The sequence below is a fragment of the Branchiostoma floridae genome, chromosome 5 (genome assembly GCF_000003815.2).
Source record: "Branchiostoma floridae strain S238N-H82 chromosome 5, Bfl_VNyyK, whole genome shotgun sequence".
Taxonomy (NCBI): Eukaryota; Metazoa; Chordata; class Leptocardii; order Amphioxiformes; family Branchiostomatidae; genus Branchiostoma; species Branchiostoma floridae.
The window spans coordinates 18,227,580-18,241,516 of NC_049983.1; the positions used below are offsets into that span (position 1 = coordinate 18,227,580).

Genomic DNA, 13,937 nt, shown 5'->3' on the forward strand with positions numbered 1-13,937 from the left:
GCGCAATGAAGTGATAGGACTGAATTGTACTGTACTGTATGGACGTTAATCAGGCCTTTGTGCTTTTCACATATATTAATTCTTTGTGCTTATATAAAGCCATGAGTAGGGTGTTATATAAGGCATGGTCGATGACCCTACAACCACCAGCAAACCACAAAGTGAGCAAGTGAACAAGGTGGTTAATGAGTTAGTTATAGCTATAAGTAGTGGCTTAGGTTCTACTGTGTCACTCCCAGGAAGTTACATCTAAGGTTAAGTACCAATGTATATCAAAAAAATGCAAAATACTAATGACTATGAAATGCATGATTTTATTTGACTCCTAAAAAGCTGAAACATAACACTTTATGCACAGTGCAGAATAACAAGTGCCTGCCAACCAGTTACAAAATTTGGTTATAAATTCAAGGGCTAAATCTGCAGACAGTCTCAATAGACAAGCATATTTTACCATAGATTGTATCTCATACAATTAGTGAGCAATTAGGTAATCTTTATCCGTACAAACTCCTAATCTTAGGCTTAGCTCTTAGGCTTTGCACCCTCTAATCAAACAAATTAGAACAAACTCATCACTAAATCATTTTTTATTTTATGCATATTATTAGTTTCAACAGCAACATTGTTACAGCAATGTGGTAAAAGAAACTGATATTGCAGCATTTTTGCTGAAATCATAGCCATTGAAATATCTTCATTGCCATCAATACCAAGTAAAATTGAAATTAGATTTCAAGCAATAGCAATAAACATTGGGAAGTATCCCATACAGAAACAGATGTCAGTTTAACCAGACTAAGAGATCTTGACGTTGCCGAGAGCGGGAAGGATGTTGCAGTAGATGCCGATGCCTTTCAGGAAGACGTCTTCGTTCAGGAACTCGTTGTGGTCATGCAGCAGGATTGGGGTCAGGTTCATCGGGGAGAAGCCAATGGCAGGAAGGCCGATCTGACCAGAGAAAAAATGCAAATAGTTCACCTTTATCCACGGGGTAACCTATATCTATTGTTTATAAAAACGGGGTATTTAGGGATGTCAGAGGTTTCAAACTACAACATGTTGAAAATACTGAAATTTGAAACTATCGGTGCACCGTACGTTGACTTGATATCCCTATTTAAAAAAAGAAGGGGTAAAAGTTACCCCACAAATAAACTAGTGAGATTGAAAATATGTAATCATGGTATTGTTTTGATGTCATTCATGTGCATCCTGTAGAAGATTGAAATAATATGTATGCAAAAGGATATTGATGTCAATTCGCAACATTAAAGTAAGCTATAAAAAGAGCTAATAAACAGAAATTATGGTTCACATTTTGTACAAGTCTTTATCTAGTCATTGATGCATGTGGACTACACTCAAATGTTTGTTCACAAAGCCAAATTATGGCAAGAGAGAGAATGCATATTTACATAGTTAACAAAACCATGATAGATGAATGAATAGATGGTTAGACATCCAGGTAATGAAAAACAAAAGGTCAGATGTCTCAGGTAGCATCGACAACCTTTCGTCAGTTCCTGAGTGACAGGAAGTGTGTGGTACATATGACTTACCTTCCTGAGTAGGCGGCTGTCGGTGGCTGCTGGGAAGATCTCAAGCTTCAGCTTCATGCCCCTGTTAGTGTGTGCAACAAACAAACAAGCACTTCAAACTACCGGTAGTCGACATACATTAAGAGGAAAAATCAAATACTTATCTTTTGAAAAAGAAATTAAAGCTCTTTGTGGCACATTTAATGTACATACAGTATACGCGTACACGATGGCACATTGACGCACCAAATTTCTGGCACGTTTTTTGACAGAGCAACTGAAGCTTGGTGGGTATTACTCTACCACAAAGGAAAATTGTGCAAAGTGGCACAACGTCGGGACATGGCGAGTACTGAACCCAGGACCTCTTGGTTCCAAGCCCAACCCTCTACCAATTAAAGTTCACACTGACCCCACACATTTTTGTAAAACCTGAGAGAAAAGCGTGATTATTATGATACTTACATGTTTTCACAGGCTGTACTGAAGGCGTTCCACCATGGGTCTGACTTGTCTGTGGATGTGCATGTCTGGTCATCAAATTTCTGTGTTTGGAAACAGTTATTCCTTATTAGAATAATAAATATCAAGTATTGAAATAATAAATAACTATTTACTTATATTTATTGTGATCACAATCTCATTTCATTATTCCTACAAAGACAAATAAAATGAATTGATAAGATTAGATAGCAACAAGCTCTTGGTCTCATGTCTGAGGGAGCTTCATGTGTTGGCATTGGTCAGGCATCAACCCTCTGCATATAAAAGAATCCAACACACGTACACAGTGTCACTTATCAAGACAAGTTAAGGGATGACCCAGAGTGCTTGGCTGAAAATTGGAGCCACATTTCACTACTACTTTTGAAAAAGCATCATGCTTCTTTTCAACTGACTGCCTTTCCTGTTTACACATGTACATTACATTGTACCTTGCATGAAATTGCTCAGGAATAAAAAAAATGTTGTTGCTGCAGTACCTGGATGAACTCATAGGTGATGCCTTCTCCAGCAGCAGCAAGCCAGGACTGAATCTTCTTCTCAAACTCCTGTAAATGGAAGGATCGAACCATGTATCAAAGGGTAAGACTACAAGAGCAGAGAGGACCATAAAAACATCTTGTTTCTGTATGCATCATAAACTGGTTTCAAAGATCATGTGTAAGAGCATGCTTTCCAATACAGTTGTACATGTTTATCATACATGTTATTATGCAATGTTTAAATGCCATATCTTTCTTTGACATAACACAATCAAGGGTATTTTACATATTACAGATTCAAAAAAATCAGGTACCTTTCCAAGTCCAAAGTGACCATATGCAGCATTGGCCTACTCAGTATGGGCACATGCAAGACAGAATGTATAATGCATCCAATGTGTGTAACTGCACTTAGAACTAGATTATATATGTACAAGCTGGTCATATGTCTAGTTTGAAACGTACCTCAAAGTCCTCAGTAGGTGCGATCCTGATGTCAAACCCTGCATACATCTCCATGGGGACCACATTGTAGGCAACACCTCCCTGAATGGCAGGTGGTATCATTAGTAAATATATGTAGCAGGGAACAAGTTAAGGAGATGTGATATTATACACTTCAACTGTCAAAACTGAAGAAGATTGGTGGATGTCACTCAAAACGTCCGGAAGAAGAGTGATATCAGTAATTCTGTCTTTTATCCAGTTGCAGAGATTGAATGGTATTTGATAACCTCAGCCAAAACTGGTATTACCTAATAATTGGGACCTAAGAAAATCAATCAATCAATGAAGCTAAGAATGTTTGTCATTATTCTGAATCTTGTTTGGGGTGGTTTAGTTTTCAAGGTTTTCTACAAAATGATGACTTTGCAAATAGGTGTTCTTATTGTATCAACTGAAGTAAATAACACTGCAAAATCTCCAGCCTATCCCCCAACTGCAAAAATCGGCAGAATTTATAGTATGTAAAAAGGTACACCTTGTACATTCTTTGCCATTGATATCATAATGGTACATGTACCATAAAAATGAAATCTATAGCAAGTTCAAGTTTTAAAAATCTTTCTCCCCTCACCTCCAGCATGGTGAGGTTGACGGTAGTGACATCCCCGAGTGTCAAACAGCCTCCTGACTTCTGCAGTCTGTACACAACACAAAGAGGAAACATTGTTTATTTCTTGAAATCCAGTTGAATCAAAAGAACAAAGGAAAGATTATCAGGCAGGCTAGGACTCACTTTGCTTTCTCTTCAGAACGGAAGGCCAAGAAGGAGTTGATGACTTTTTGCTGTTGAGAGAGAGAAAGGAGTCTTCAGTTTATCATAAACACAGGCTACACTGCTGATTTGCATGACAAGTAAGCATTAAGTAAAAAAAATGGCATATAAGTCACGTTACCATTTTAATACAACAGGATACAAATTACTAACTGTCATATAATACTAATATCCTTTTCACTTTAGAAATCATAATTCCCCATGCTTATTATGCAATGTTGACCATTATGCTCCTGTCACTTGAGTCACAAAAGTCGCAAACTTACCACTTTCTCAGCTGCAGTGTTCTCAATGAAGCGGGAACCATGTCCTGGGTTCCCTGTGCACTTCACTCGCACCCCTGTAGGGGGAGCTCTTTCAGGTCAGATTTAAGAGTAGCTAGTTTCTGCTCAACAAATAATTAATGATAGTGCTTAATAAATGCTAATTCAGGTTGTGGCCTGAGGTTTATATCTTTAATAACTTCTTAATCAACAGCTTCTACAGTATGATTGTGATGAGGACATGGGATATAACCAACACATGTTGGGTCATTTCCAGGACCTAGATCATGAGACTACTCAGAATAAACAAGAGAGGAAATTATGATAAAGTCATCAAGCATTATACTTACACCAGGGTGCCCTTTCGCCATAGAACACAGTGTACTCATCTAAGGGGTTGGCTAGACCTGAAGAAAATGTACATTGTACATTACTTTAACAGGGCATAATTTCTGCATTGAACTGTGTTCTTTACCTTCTAATAGGCTTGTGCCATTATATCTTCTAGGTAAAAATGGACACAACATGTGTTTTGCAGTAGCTGCCAAATGAAATCATTCTGCATCACCAAAAAGATATTCAATATCTTCAAGTTCAATATCTATATATGCATAAAGAATAAAGATCATGAGAATAGATGGAAAAATTGGTTAATAGACAATGTAATAAAGTAAAATCTTATTATTTGGTATTCAAAGAAATAACATTTGGAAATATATGAAAAAATAGTACAGCTAACCTAAGCTGAGGTACAGTTCAGTTCAGCTGAGGACCAAACAAAATGAAGGTTCAAACAGGCTTTTAGCTAGGATTTTATAATAGGGTGTCCAAACTTATTGGTGAGTCGCGGTAAGTGACTTTTGTAGGGTGGTCTGGGGCATCCACCTTCCATGGTGCAGAGTTTTTGATGATTTTAAGTTAAAATAGTGCATTCTAAGGTATCCCAAGAGGCAAAAATACTGTTAGAGATGTCACAGTAGAAGACTGTGACCACAGATGACCTTGTAGCATCCCTGGTCAATCAGAATTTCATGCTTGACAGAGGATTTTCTCCCCTGGATAGGGCGTCCAGGGGCATCAAATTTCTTGTTATTCTGAGAAAAGGGCGTCCAGATGACGCGTTGACGCATGCCTGGCTAAAAGCCTGGGTTCAAATGTTGATGAGATAAATTGTACCTTCGTCCAGAGCAAAGGCCACATTCAAAGCCTGAAACTCTGGATGCTCGATGAACTTCATCATGCCAAGTTTCCCACCAATCTCCTCATCTGAAAAATACAGAATGCTTATAAGCAATTAATCAGGAAGGACAAGGCATCAAAGATGTCTGTCTTCCTTTATCTATATATAAAAAGCAATACCTCCATTGACCTATAAATGACCTGGAATGTCTACTTTGTCTGATAAACAAATAGTTGAATTTGAGAGCAAAAGAAAAAGCTAAAACTTTCACCTGGCACAAACGACAGGTGGAATGTCCTCTGGAAACGTTTCCCCTCTGCCTTCAGACGTCTGATGGCCTCAAGGTACCTAATTATAACAAGCAGTTCATGATGTATGAGACAAGATTGGTGGAAAATTGGACAAACTTTTGTACCAGTGATACAATGTATGTGAATCAAATGGAAAAAATTATCACATCAATTACTTTATTACTGAGAGGAAAAAATGACACAAAAATTTCTCGATGATCGATTGTAAATGGTCACAGGAGATATTAGACTCACCATATACCACAACATTTCATATCCTGCAACAAAAGAAACAGACTATAATGTAATATCATGCTCTTTCAACTCTCCATGATTTATAGTCATTACATGTGTACAAAATGTACAAGCAATGTGGCCGAATGGAACTTGCACTTTAAGCTGTTGTGTCTGGTTACCTGAGTCCCCCTAGCATAGATGTCTCCATTCTCCATCTTGTCAGCAGAGAAAGGTTCACAGCACCAGTGTTCCTGTAGACAGAGTCAGTACTGATAGTAACCATGGATGGAGTTGATCATGAAGGAATATTTCTTATTGCACAAAACTTCATAAAATTTACATTTTAGTCCACTCATGATATCAACAAAAAATGGAATGAAGTTTCCTCTCTCTTCCCCTGCTCCTAAAGTTAGAACTTACAATCTCTGACAAACTGAAGTAAATGACTTGAAGGGAAATCTTTTGAACCAATACTGTGGTTCAGTCATAATCTCCAGGCAGATTTACCAGTGGCATAAGATAGTATCAAAACTGGCCAAGGAGTATAGCCGTATAGAAACTCTCCTCCCTGTTTCAGTGATGGCAGATCTGTCAGCCAAACACACTCCTAGGCCGGCTTTACTCCTCTGGCAGCTTTTGATACTCTCTTCTGCTACTGAAGGATCTGCTTGGAGAATAGTTCAACCACAGCAACTTACAGGGAAGACTGGCACCACATCAGTGTGGGAGTTCAGGAGGACTGTGGGAAGGGTGGGGTCCTGTCCTTCCCATGTCATCAACACAACAGGCTTCCCAGGGTGCACCTGGAACAAAGGTGTCATAAAATTCCACAGGACATACATGTATAACCTAATTACCCCATTTAAAGACTTACTCAAGAGAGCATTCTTTAGAAGTCAGTACTCCAAGCAAGCCCCTATACATATATATTTAAGTTTTACTACTGCAACAGTTAGTATTAGGCACAAGCAACTGTGTTGTCCAAAGCAACTGTGCCATCTGAAGGCATTCCTTGTAAAATCAATAGGAAGTTGGAAATTCTTTACATGGCTCGAAATACTGGGTGCATGTGCACCCAGGTGCACCCAAAATTGGAGCTGTGCACCAAATTATTTTCTGTGGGTGCACAGGGTGCACCCAAATATTTTCTTAGGTTTATGTATGAAAAGATATCAAAATATAGTAGTATGCATCATATTCTTGACATCTAATTGTTAGAAAGATAATGAAAATGTCTGTCATGGTACTTGTTTAAGAATTTTTTATTTTTCCATTAAACTATCAGCATTGGTGCATACACACATACCTCAATGACTTTACTTGGTAGACCCAGCTCATCTGCATAATGCTGGAGGAAGACAACAGCACCAGCTACAGACAACAAAGTTTAGAAGTCAATTCAAAATACATTCATATACAAATGGAATAGTGGTGTAAGGTGTAAAGAAAAATCAGAGATAATAACAGATATATGGCAGAAAATTGAGAACATTCTTGGCAGTCGTAGATGTGCCAGACTCAATTCAGCTTTCATAGTACTTGGAACTTCTGTCCTATATGGTTATACATTTTATATATATGAGTTCTATGACATTAAAAACAACCATGACATAGTGCTATGTTTAACATACAGTTGTAGGCCACACAGTAATTGCTCTGTACCATAGTCAGGGTCTGGGTGTACTGTCCTGATGCGCAGGTAGTCGCGGAACTTGGTGACTGCTGGGTCTTCTGTCTTGCTGCGCTTGGCAGCCAGTCCGTCAGCTTCCGGCATGATGATGTTTTATGAACTGGAAAATGATAAACAGTATAACCACTAGAGTACAAATGTACACTATTTTATTAGTATCACATAGTGAGTTTTAAATCAGATTCCCACACTTTTGAATTTTGTAGTTTGCACATGCTGCATATCAAAGTACAAATTGAAGATGAAATTGCCATTCTTTGAACCTGGTGCTAATTCAATACCTCAAGAACCTAGAATTATAAAGATTTAAGGTTTGTTTATAGGGGTGGTTTCAATCATGGGGGTCAAGCCAATTAATTAGCTGACCTCCGACCCCCGCCAATATAGGAGAGCAGTCGCCCCCCAGTTTCTCAAGAGAGAAGACAGGTTTTTTCTCCCACACCACCCTCCTGTGGAATTGCCCTGTGCCAATCAATCTTTACCAAGCCCATCCGCGTTGTCATCCCTGTATGAAAGGAGAGTGCAGATAATTACACACTTGTGACCCCCCCTTGCATAAATTAAACATATTTTTTTTTCAAACTTCATATTTTTCATTGTTATATTGCTATAGCTCATTTCTATACTAATCTGATGATACTAATCTGATAGTGATAGATGACACTGTCTGCTACAACTTTACAAGCTGTCAGAAAAGTGATACCAACGACTAAAATCCTCTCAACCATGGAAAATTTGTCATGTGTGATAAATGAGTAGGTCTACCACATCTGAACTCCACTTCTTCTCACTCCCCACACTTCCTCTCACAAGCTCTTGTGGTGACATTGCCTTCCCACTCACTTCCTGCCACTCTAAATGGCAGTATATTCAAATTATTATGCAACCAATAACACAAACATCCAGACACTGAAAACAAAACCTGGGGGAAATACATATTTTCGGTATCTACCTCCTCAAATTATATTTGGTACATATAGATCACTTGGTCTAACGTTGCATATTGAAGACTCCAACAGTCGCTCTGTGGATTCACATCTTCTTACAATTCAGGAAGTACTAGTATTTATATAATATCGGTCATTCCAATGAGGTCATTCCATGGTCAAGTGAACGTTCAACAGATCGATCTGATCACGAGAGAGAGCAAAACAAAGGTCCAAAGTTCAAATCCTTGCAATGGTTGCATATACAAGTGCACAGTCACTGCAAATCACTCAATATTAAGTCAAAGATGCCTCGATATGTACTATCAACATTGGGCCGACAACATAGCTTTAAAAGCAAGGAAAACGGACGTGTTTAGTGGCAATCTGCCCGAAATAGACTTACTCCGAATGAAAACATTACCTTGCACTTGGTGACCTTTCACCAACCACAACATCACAATGAGACTAAAATATGACATCTCCGAAATTGCGGAGAAATTTTCTAATAACGAAGTTTCTATAGAAAAATGCTTACTATTTTAAATTTTAGATAAAGAAAATTGATATAGTTTTTTTTCTTCAGTATCAGAATAATGCACCAATGATTGGACAAGTTTTCAGTTTAGATGCCGTCTAAGCTGACCTGGTAGACCGTACCATAGTATTTAAAGGCACTTAAAGGGGACTTATTTGTGTGAATTCCATAGATCACAACGTTTTTGTGGACAACTAAAAAGAAACGCATTTTGTATGAAAGTTAGATATGCTTTATATAGTTATGAACTGAATTGTCCCTCACTTTTGTACCTAAGACAATAATTACAGTACTGTACACACCCCTTAAAATTATCAGACTGGTCCGTCCCAAACTGGCCGAACAAGTGTCAAAACAAACGTTGCGTCGACACGTCGACAGTGCGTCTAAAAACATAAGTGCAAAGTCCGACTTCCTACCTTTCACGAGCGCAGGCTGATAAGGTAGACGTAAGTGTTTACTTTGTGCACTTCTGGCGGTTGTTGTGGGCAGCAGGATTGTTTAGAAAGTCCGGCATGAGCTGATGTAGGGTGTTGCGTTGTTCGTGTTGGGGGAGGGGGGCGTGTACATGTTTTTTTTTGTTGGGGAGTCATCGTGATCATGCTGCGTTGTTTTTGTAGAATAACTAATTTTGTCGCACTGTCCAATTTCCCAATTGCTTCCTATTACCCCAACTCATGTCAAGGAGGTTATTCTTATAAGTTATAACTGGATACATGACATAATATCCAAGGCATTATTTTCTGCTTCAGGCATTATGTTATCTTACTAGATTAGATATTTGGGATAAACCAGTTTGTTCAGTTCTTGCTATAATTGTCTATTCACAACCATTACTTTCACTAGTACCAAAGGTCTATTTTATTTGCTACATAGTACATAATATACTTGTATCAGACTCTATTTTAGTTACAACTGTGCAAGTACTAGTCTTTAAAATTTGTTTTTGAAATGACGAAGACTATTGATTAAAGACATGTCAGCAGAAGTGATAGAGATCCTGTATTTGTGATTAAAAGTGTGTTCCGAGAGGTCTCATGTTTATTCTCACTGCAAGGGCTGGACAAACTGTAATCTTCAAGCGTACCTTTAAACTTTTTACATGCGAAGAAACCTTTTTAGTGAGACTTTAAAAATTGTAAGATATGCTTTAAAGGATCAAATTTCTTGCGATGACGTCTTAAAAAGCTTTAACCTTTGACCCATGGCATCTGACCCCTAGATGTCTGGTTCCTCCCAGGTCATGCTGAAGACGTCATTCTGGACCAACGTGTTCATAGGAGGTGGGCTGGTGTTCCTGGCCCTCGTCTTCTACCTGGGTGCCATCCACCTGCCCAACAGCGATCCTGAGAAAAGCGTGTCCCTCAGCAGGAATCAGGAAGGTGGACAAGACGGTGTTGTCAACATGAGTGACCAGGTACGGCTCGATCAGAACAAAAACTGTGACCTGTTCATATCACGGTTTTCTTGATTGTTTAATCATATATCTGCAGGGACCAGGGTTGTTTCAAAGCATGCTTTCCTAGACCACTGGGAAAGAGCCATGATGATGTTGTTTGCTAGAAATATTTTGTTGCTTGTTTCAGTGCAGCAAAATCAAAGAATCTAATTCATGTATATACTTAATACCTAATAAGTTAACCATTTTATGATACATGACAGTCTTATTTGTATTACCTGTCAGTACTTTCAAGGATTGAGGTCATATAACCTCCTTGGTTTATAGGTTATTGTAGTGGATGGTTGAACTGATGTTTGTGTCTGTTTCCTTTGAATCATCTATATCCTCCAATTTCCAGATCTACCCCCACATCATTGAGTTTGGCGGAGCTCGAGTGTGGTACCAGGAGAAATCACCCCCCAACCCGAAGTGTGACGTGCTGCTGTTACACGGGCAGGCCTTCATCTCACAGACCTGGGTGGACCTGGGGACAGTGGACAAGCTGGCAGCCGCGGGGTGCAGGGTCGTGGGGCTGGACTTACCAGGTGGGTTGTTTTTATAATCCTTCTGGTTCCGTTCCACATCCTTATCTTCAGTATTACATTGTTCATGTATGTAACCTCTCTTCATTTATTTAAAAAAGTAGTGAAAAAAATTGGGCAAAAAAGTTGGATCCTTGCATTCTCTGAATGTCAAGCTATGTTTACTTCTAGATTGTTTGAAGGCTTTTGCAAATACTTCTAGATTGTTTGAAGGCTTTTGCAAATCCTTGTGTTCTCTGAACATGAACCTAACTTTTTTGTCATGATTGTCCAAATCCATGTGCTCTCTTAACATGCAGCAAACTCCACAGTTATGAATATTTCAAGGATGTGGCATACCCTTACATTTTCTGGTCATAAACTTTACTGTCATGATTGGCCAAAGCCGATCCTTTCAATCTCTGAATGAGAAGCTAACTTTATTGTTCAGGATCATTCCAAGGCTATTCTCTGAATGTGGAGCTTACTTTACTGTTACCATTGTTCCAAGGCTATGGCAAATCATGGATGGCATCCAGGGGCCAAGATCCCATCAAGGCACCTGGGTTCCTGCACAAGTTCATCACTGCTGCCAAGATGAATAAACCATTCATCGTGAGCCCCTCTATGAGTGGCTCTTTCTCCATGTCTCACCTGATGGAACATCCAGACGACATCTCAGGCTTCATCCCAGTTGCCCCAATGGCCACGGAAAATTACAAACCGGATGATTATAAGAAAATTAAGGTAGGACATATTTGTGCCTTCTGTGTGTACAACTTAGATCATGACTAGAAAGGCGGCATTTTCACGAAAATGCAGATTTGAATATTTCTTTTTCTCCCCATGTGTATGGTGACACTACACTTGGCCAGTAACTTATAATCTCATAATAATCTTTGTTGACCTGTTCTGGGACCTTGGTCTTCACTCTTTAGTATGTGGGAAAAAAAGACAAAAACTAACCTCCTTCGCAGACTTGGATTTTCCATGATTTTCAACACTGACCAAGATTTTCTAATGCCAGGAAAGGAAGTTGGCCATGGAAGGTAGTTTCGATCCGCCTCCCTACCATGCCAGCCTCCCTACCATGGCAAACTCCCTTCCATGCATAGCAAACTTCCTTTCCCCGCATTAGACAACCTCAGTCAGAGTTGAAAATCGTGAATTCCCAGCGCCTATTGAGTCAGTGAAGTCAAGCTTGCCTAAGCTTGATGTTTTGACTTAGGCCAGAAGAGATGCTGCTACAGTCATCGCTATGGGCCGCTCTTCATCTTCATGATGGTAACATCAGGCCCTCAAGCCTGATTTAAAAAAATAAAAGCCAACCCCGCCCAAAGTCTGTGAAGGAGGCTAGACCAACACCCCAAAACAATACCTCCCATCTAACGGTTGTTTATAATATGGATTTTTCTGTACACCTTGTTAGACCCCGACTCTCATTATCTACGGTGAGGAAGACAAGAACCTGGGTGTGCAGTCCTACGAGAGGCTGAAGGACCTGCCCAACTCTCAGGTCCACGTCCTGCCCAAGGCTAAACACCCCTGCTACTTGGACCAGCCGGACATGTTCCATCACCTAGTCACTGAGTTTATCCAGAGGAACACCAAGGACTGAGGAACAGTGTTCTTAGATGGTCCAGGTTAATAAACCTGTTCATAGTTCCAACTGCACATGCAAAGTAGGGTGCATTGTGAGTAAGGGTTAAGAAAAAAATGTTGTTTCCCATTTTAGTTGTGAATTAGGGCCAGTACATGTAGGTAGGAATTATCTTTTTTTTAAGTATTTGAAAGTAAAACTGAAATGCATGAGGAAACTTATATTTTCAATGTCAAACTTTACTTTTGTACATAATGGTTACAAATCTGCTGTAGCTAGATTCATTCTTCATTAGATAGCACAGGCAGGAAGCGGGCTGAATAAAATTTCTAACTGGAAACAATGTGACTCCACTGTCCATCCCCCCCCCCAAAAAAGGTAGTGTCTGCAGGTTTTTCTAGTATAGTTTGGGAAACAGGTTTAACACATTTTTTTCTAGGCCTAATATGTCAAAGGTAAAGGCCCCTGAGTTGTGACCATGATTGAAGCATATAGTACAAGAGACGTGTTTATGTCTCAGCTGGGGCCTTCACCTTTAATAATTTACCCACAATGCATCTCACTATACATGTACGTTGGAGCCATGAACAGGGTTATAAGATGCAGTGTTCTAAAAATAAGGTCTTATATTTTTTTCTAATTGCATATATGTAATGCTTGTTCCTCGACTTTTGTAGAATCAGCTGCAAGAGGAATTTAGAAGTAGATAAGGAAAGAGTAATTATAGCTGTTTAAAATGGTTGTGGTAAAATGTTGTACCATTCTTAAAATGTTTGTGGTTTAGCACCGTAACAGTTGTATTTTACCTCTAGGTTTAATGTTTAAAAGGGGGAATGATTAATAGCTTGAAGTAGGGATATATGAATGGGCATTGTATTGGAAATTAATGTGAAAAAATCTTTTTTGTCAAATATGAACATTATATTCATTATCTTAATTCATATTCAGAACACTGTTCTAAACATGTCATGACACACAAACACATGTGAAATACACATGTACACACATGTGTGTTGCTAAAATGATCTGTAATTTTCCTGAGCACAGTGCTAGCTAAAATAAGAGTAGTTGTTTTTTTCTGCATATTTAGTAGTTGTTTTTTTCTGCATATTTACACTGTGTGTGCAATACTAAATTGTAGCTATTGTAGCGCATTGTTCTCCATACAGTGTATATACTTGAATGTATTCTGATGTGAGAGAAAATGTCCTCAGATGAAGGTAAATTTGTCTCAAATGTAACTTTGGGTTATTCAATTTCTATGAGTTTTCAATTGCTGCACCTTGCATGGAAACAATGTCATTACAACTCATACAAACTACACTTAGAATTTCTTCTATTATCAGATCAAGAAGAATGTCAGATGACTTAGTCTACATGTAAGCCTCTGGCAAGCATTTTTTACATACATAAGAAAAATGCAATGCATAAAAATATGAGTGGCA

At 38.8% G+C, this 13,937-nt stretch overlaps 2 protein-coding genes across 9 annotated transcripts; one reads left to right on the forward strand and one right to left on the reverse strand.

The window, feature by feature from the left end:
- Nucleotides 1–294: 294 nt before the first annotated feature.
- LOC118416611 (aminoacylase-1-like) lies at nucleotides 295–8,919 on the reverse strand. Of its 5 annotated transcripts, none has more exons than XM_035821760.1 (17): nucleotides 8,817–8,919; nucleotides 7,439–7,566; nucleotides 7,083–7,147; nucleotides 6,475–6,579; nucleotides 5,956–6,027; nucleotides 5,795–5,817; nucleotides 5,521–5,597; nucleotides 5,246–5,335; nucleotides 4,420–4,476; nucleotides 4,073–4,146; nucleotides 3,768–3,817; nucleotides 3,606–3,672; nucleotides 2,993–3,073; nucleotides 2,525–2,593; nucleotides 2,007–2,086; nucleotides 1,563–1,623; nucleotides 295–951 (listed from the first exon to the last, which is right to left on the reverse strand). In XM_035821760.1, exons 2-17 carry the CDS (start codon nucleotides 7,548–7,550, stop codon nucleotides 799–801), a joined length of 1,236 nt encoding a protein of 411 aa, XP_035677653.1. In that variant the 5' UTR covers nucleotides 7,551–7,566; nucleotides 8,817–8,919; the 3' UTR covers nucleotides 295–798. The 5 variants fall into 5 exon arrangements, with proteins under 5 accessions (XP_035677653.1, XP_035677657.1, XP_035677655.1 ...); XM_035821764.1 differs by having other exon boundaries at nucleotides 8,799–8,820; XM_035821762.1 differs by lacking the exon at nucleotides 8,817–8,919 and adding an exon at nucleotides 8,419–8,747.
- Nucleotides 8,920–9,197: 278 nt separating this feature from the next.
- Nucleotides 9,198–13,863, forward strand: LOC118416615 (protein ABHD14A-like). 4 transcript variants are annotated; one of them, XM_035821770.1, is made up of 5 exons: nucleotides 9,198–9,373; nucleotides 10,171–10,347; nucleotides 10,730–10,916; nucleotides 11,404–11,639; nucleotides 12,322–13,863. In XM_035821770.1, exons 2-5 carry the CDS (start codon nucleotides 10,174–10,176, stop codon nucleotides 12,508–12,510), a joined length of 786 nt encoding a protein of 261 aa, XP_035677663.1. In that variant the 5' UTR covers nucleotides 9,198–9,373; nucleotides 10,171–10,173; the 3' UTR covers nucleotides 12,511–13,863. The 4 variants fall into 4 exon arrangements, with proteins under 4 accessions (XP_035677663.1, XP_035677660.1, XP_035677662.1 ...); XM_035821767.1 differs by having other exon boundaries at nucleotides 9,208–9,379; nucleotides 10,153–10,347; XM_035821769.1 differs by having other exon boundaries at nucleotides 9,226–9,379.
- The last annotated feature ends 74 nt before the right edge of the window (nucleotides 13,864–13,937 follow it).

Coding starts and splice junctions, on each gene's coding strand:
- LOC118416611 (XM_035821760.1), bottom strand. CDS start 7,550: ATGCCGGAAGCTGACGGACTGGCTGCCAAGCGCAGCAAGACAGAAGAC. Junction 6,580..7,082: donor TACCAAGTAAAGTCATTGAG/GTATGTGTGTAT, acceptor CCTTTGTTCCAG/GTGCACCCTGGGAAGCCTGT. Junction 3,673..3,767: donor CGTTCTGAAGAGAAAGCAAA/GTGAGTCCTAGC, acceptor TGTTGTGTACAG/ACTGCAGAAGTCAGGAGGCT.
- LOC118416615 (XM_035821767.1), top strand. CDS start 10,153: ATGTCTGGTTCCTCCCAGGTCATGCTGAAGACGTCATTCTGGACCAAC. Junction 10,348..10,729: donor TTGTCAACATGAGTGACCAG/GTACGGCTCGAT, acceptor TCCAATTTCCAG/ATCTACCCCCACATCATTGA. Junction 11,640..12,321: donor ATGATTATAAGAAAATTAAG/GTAGGACATATT, acceptor ACACCTTGTTAG/ACCCCGACTCTCATTATCTA.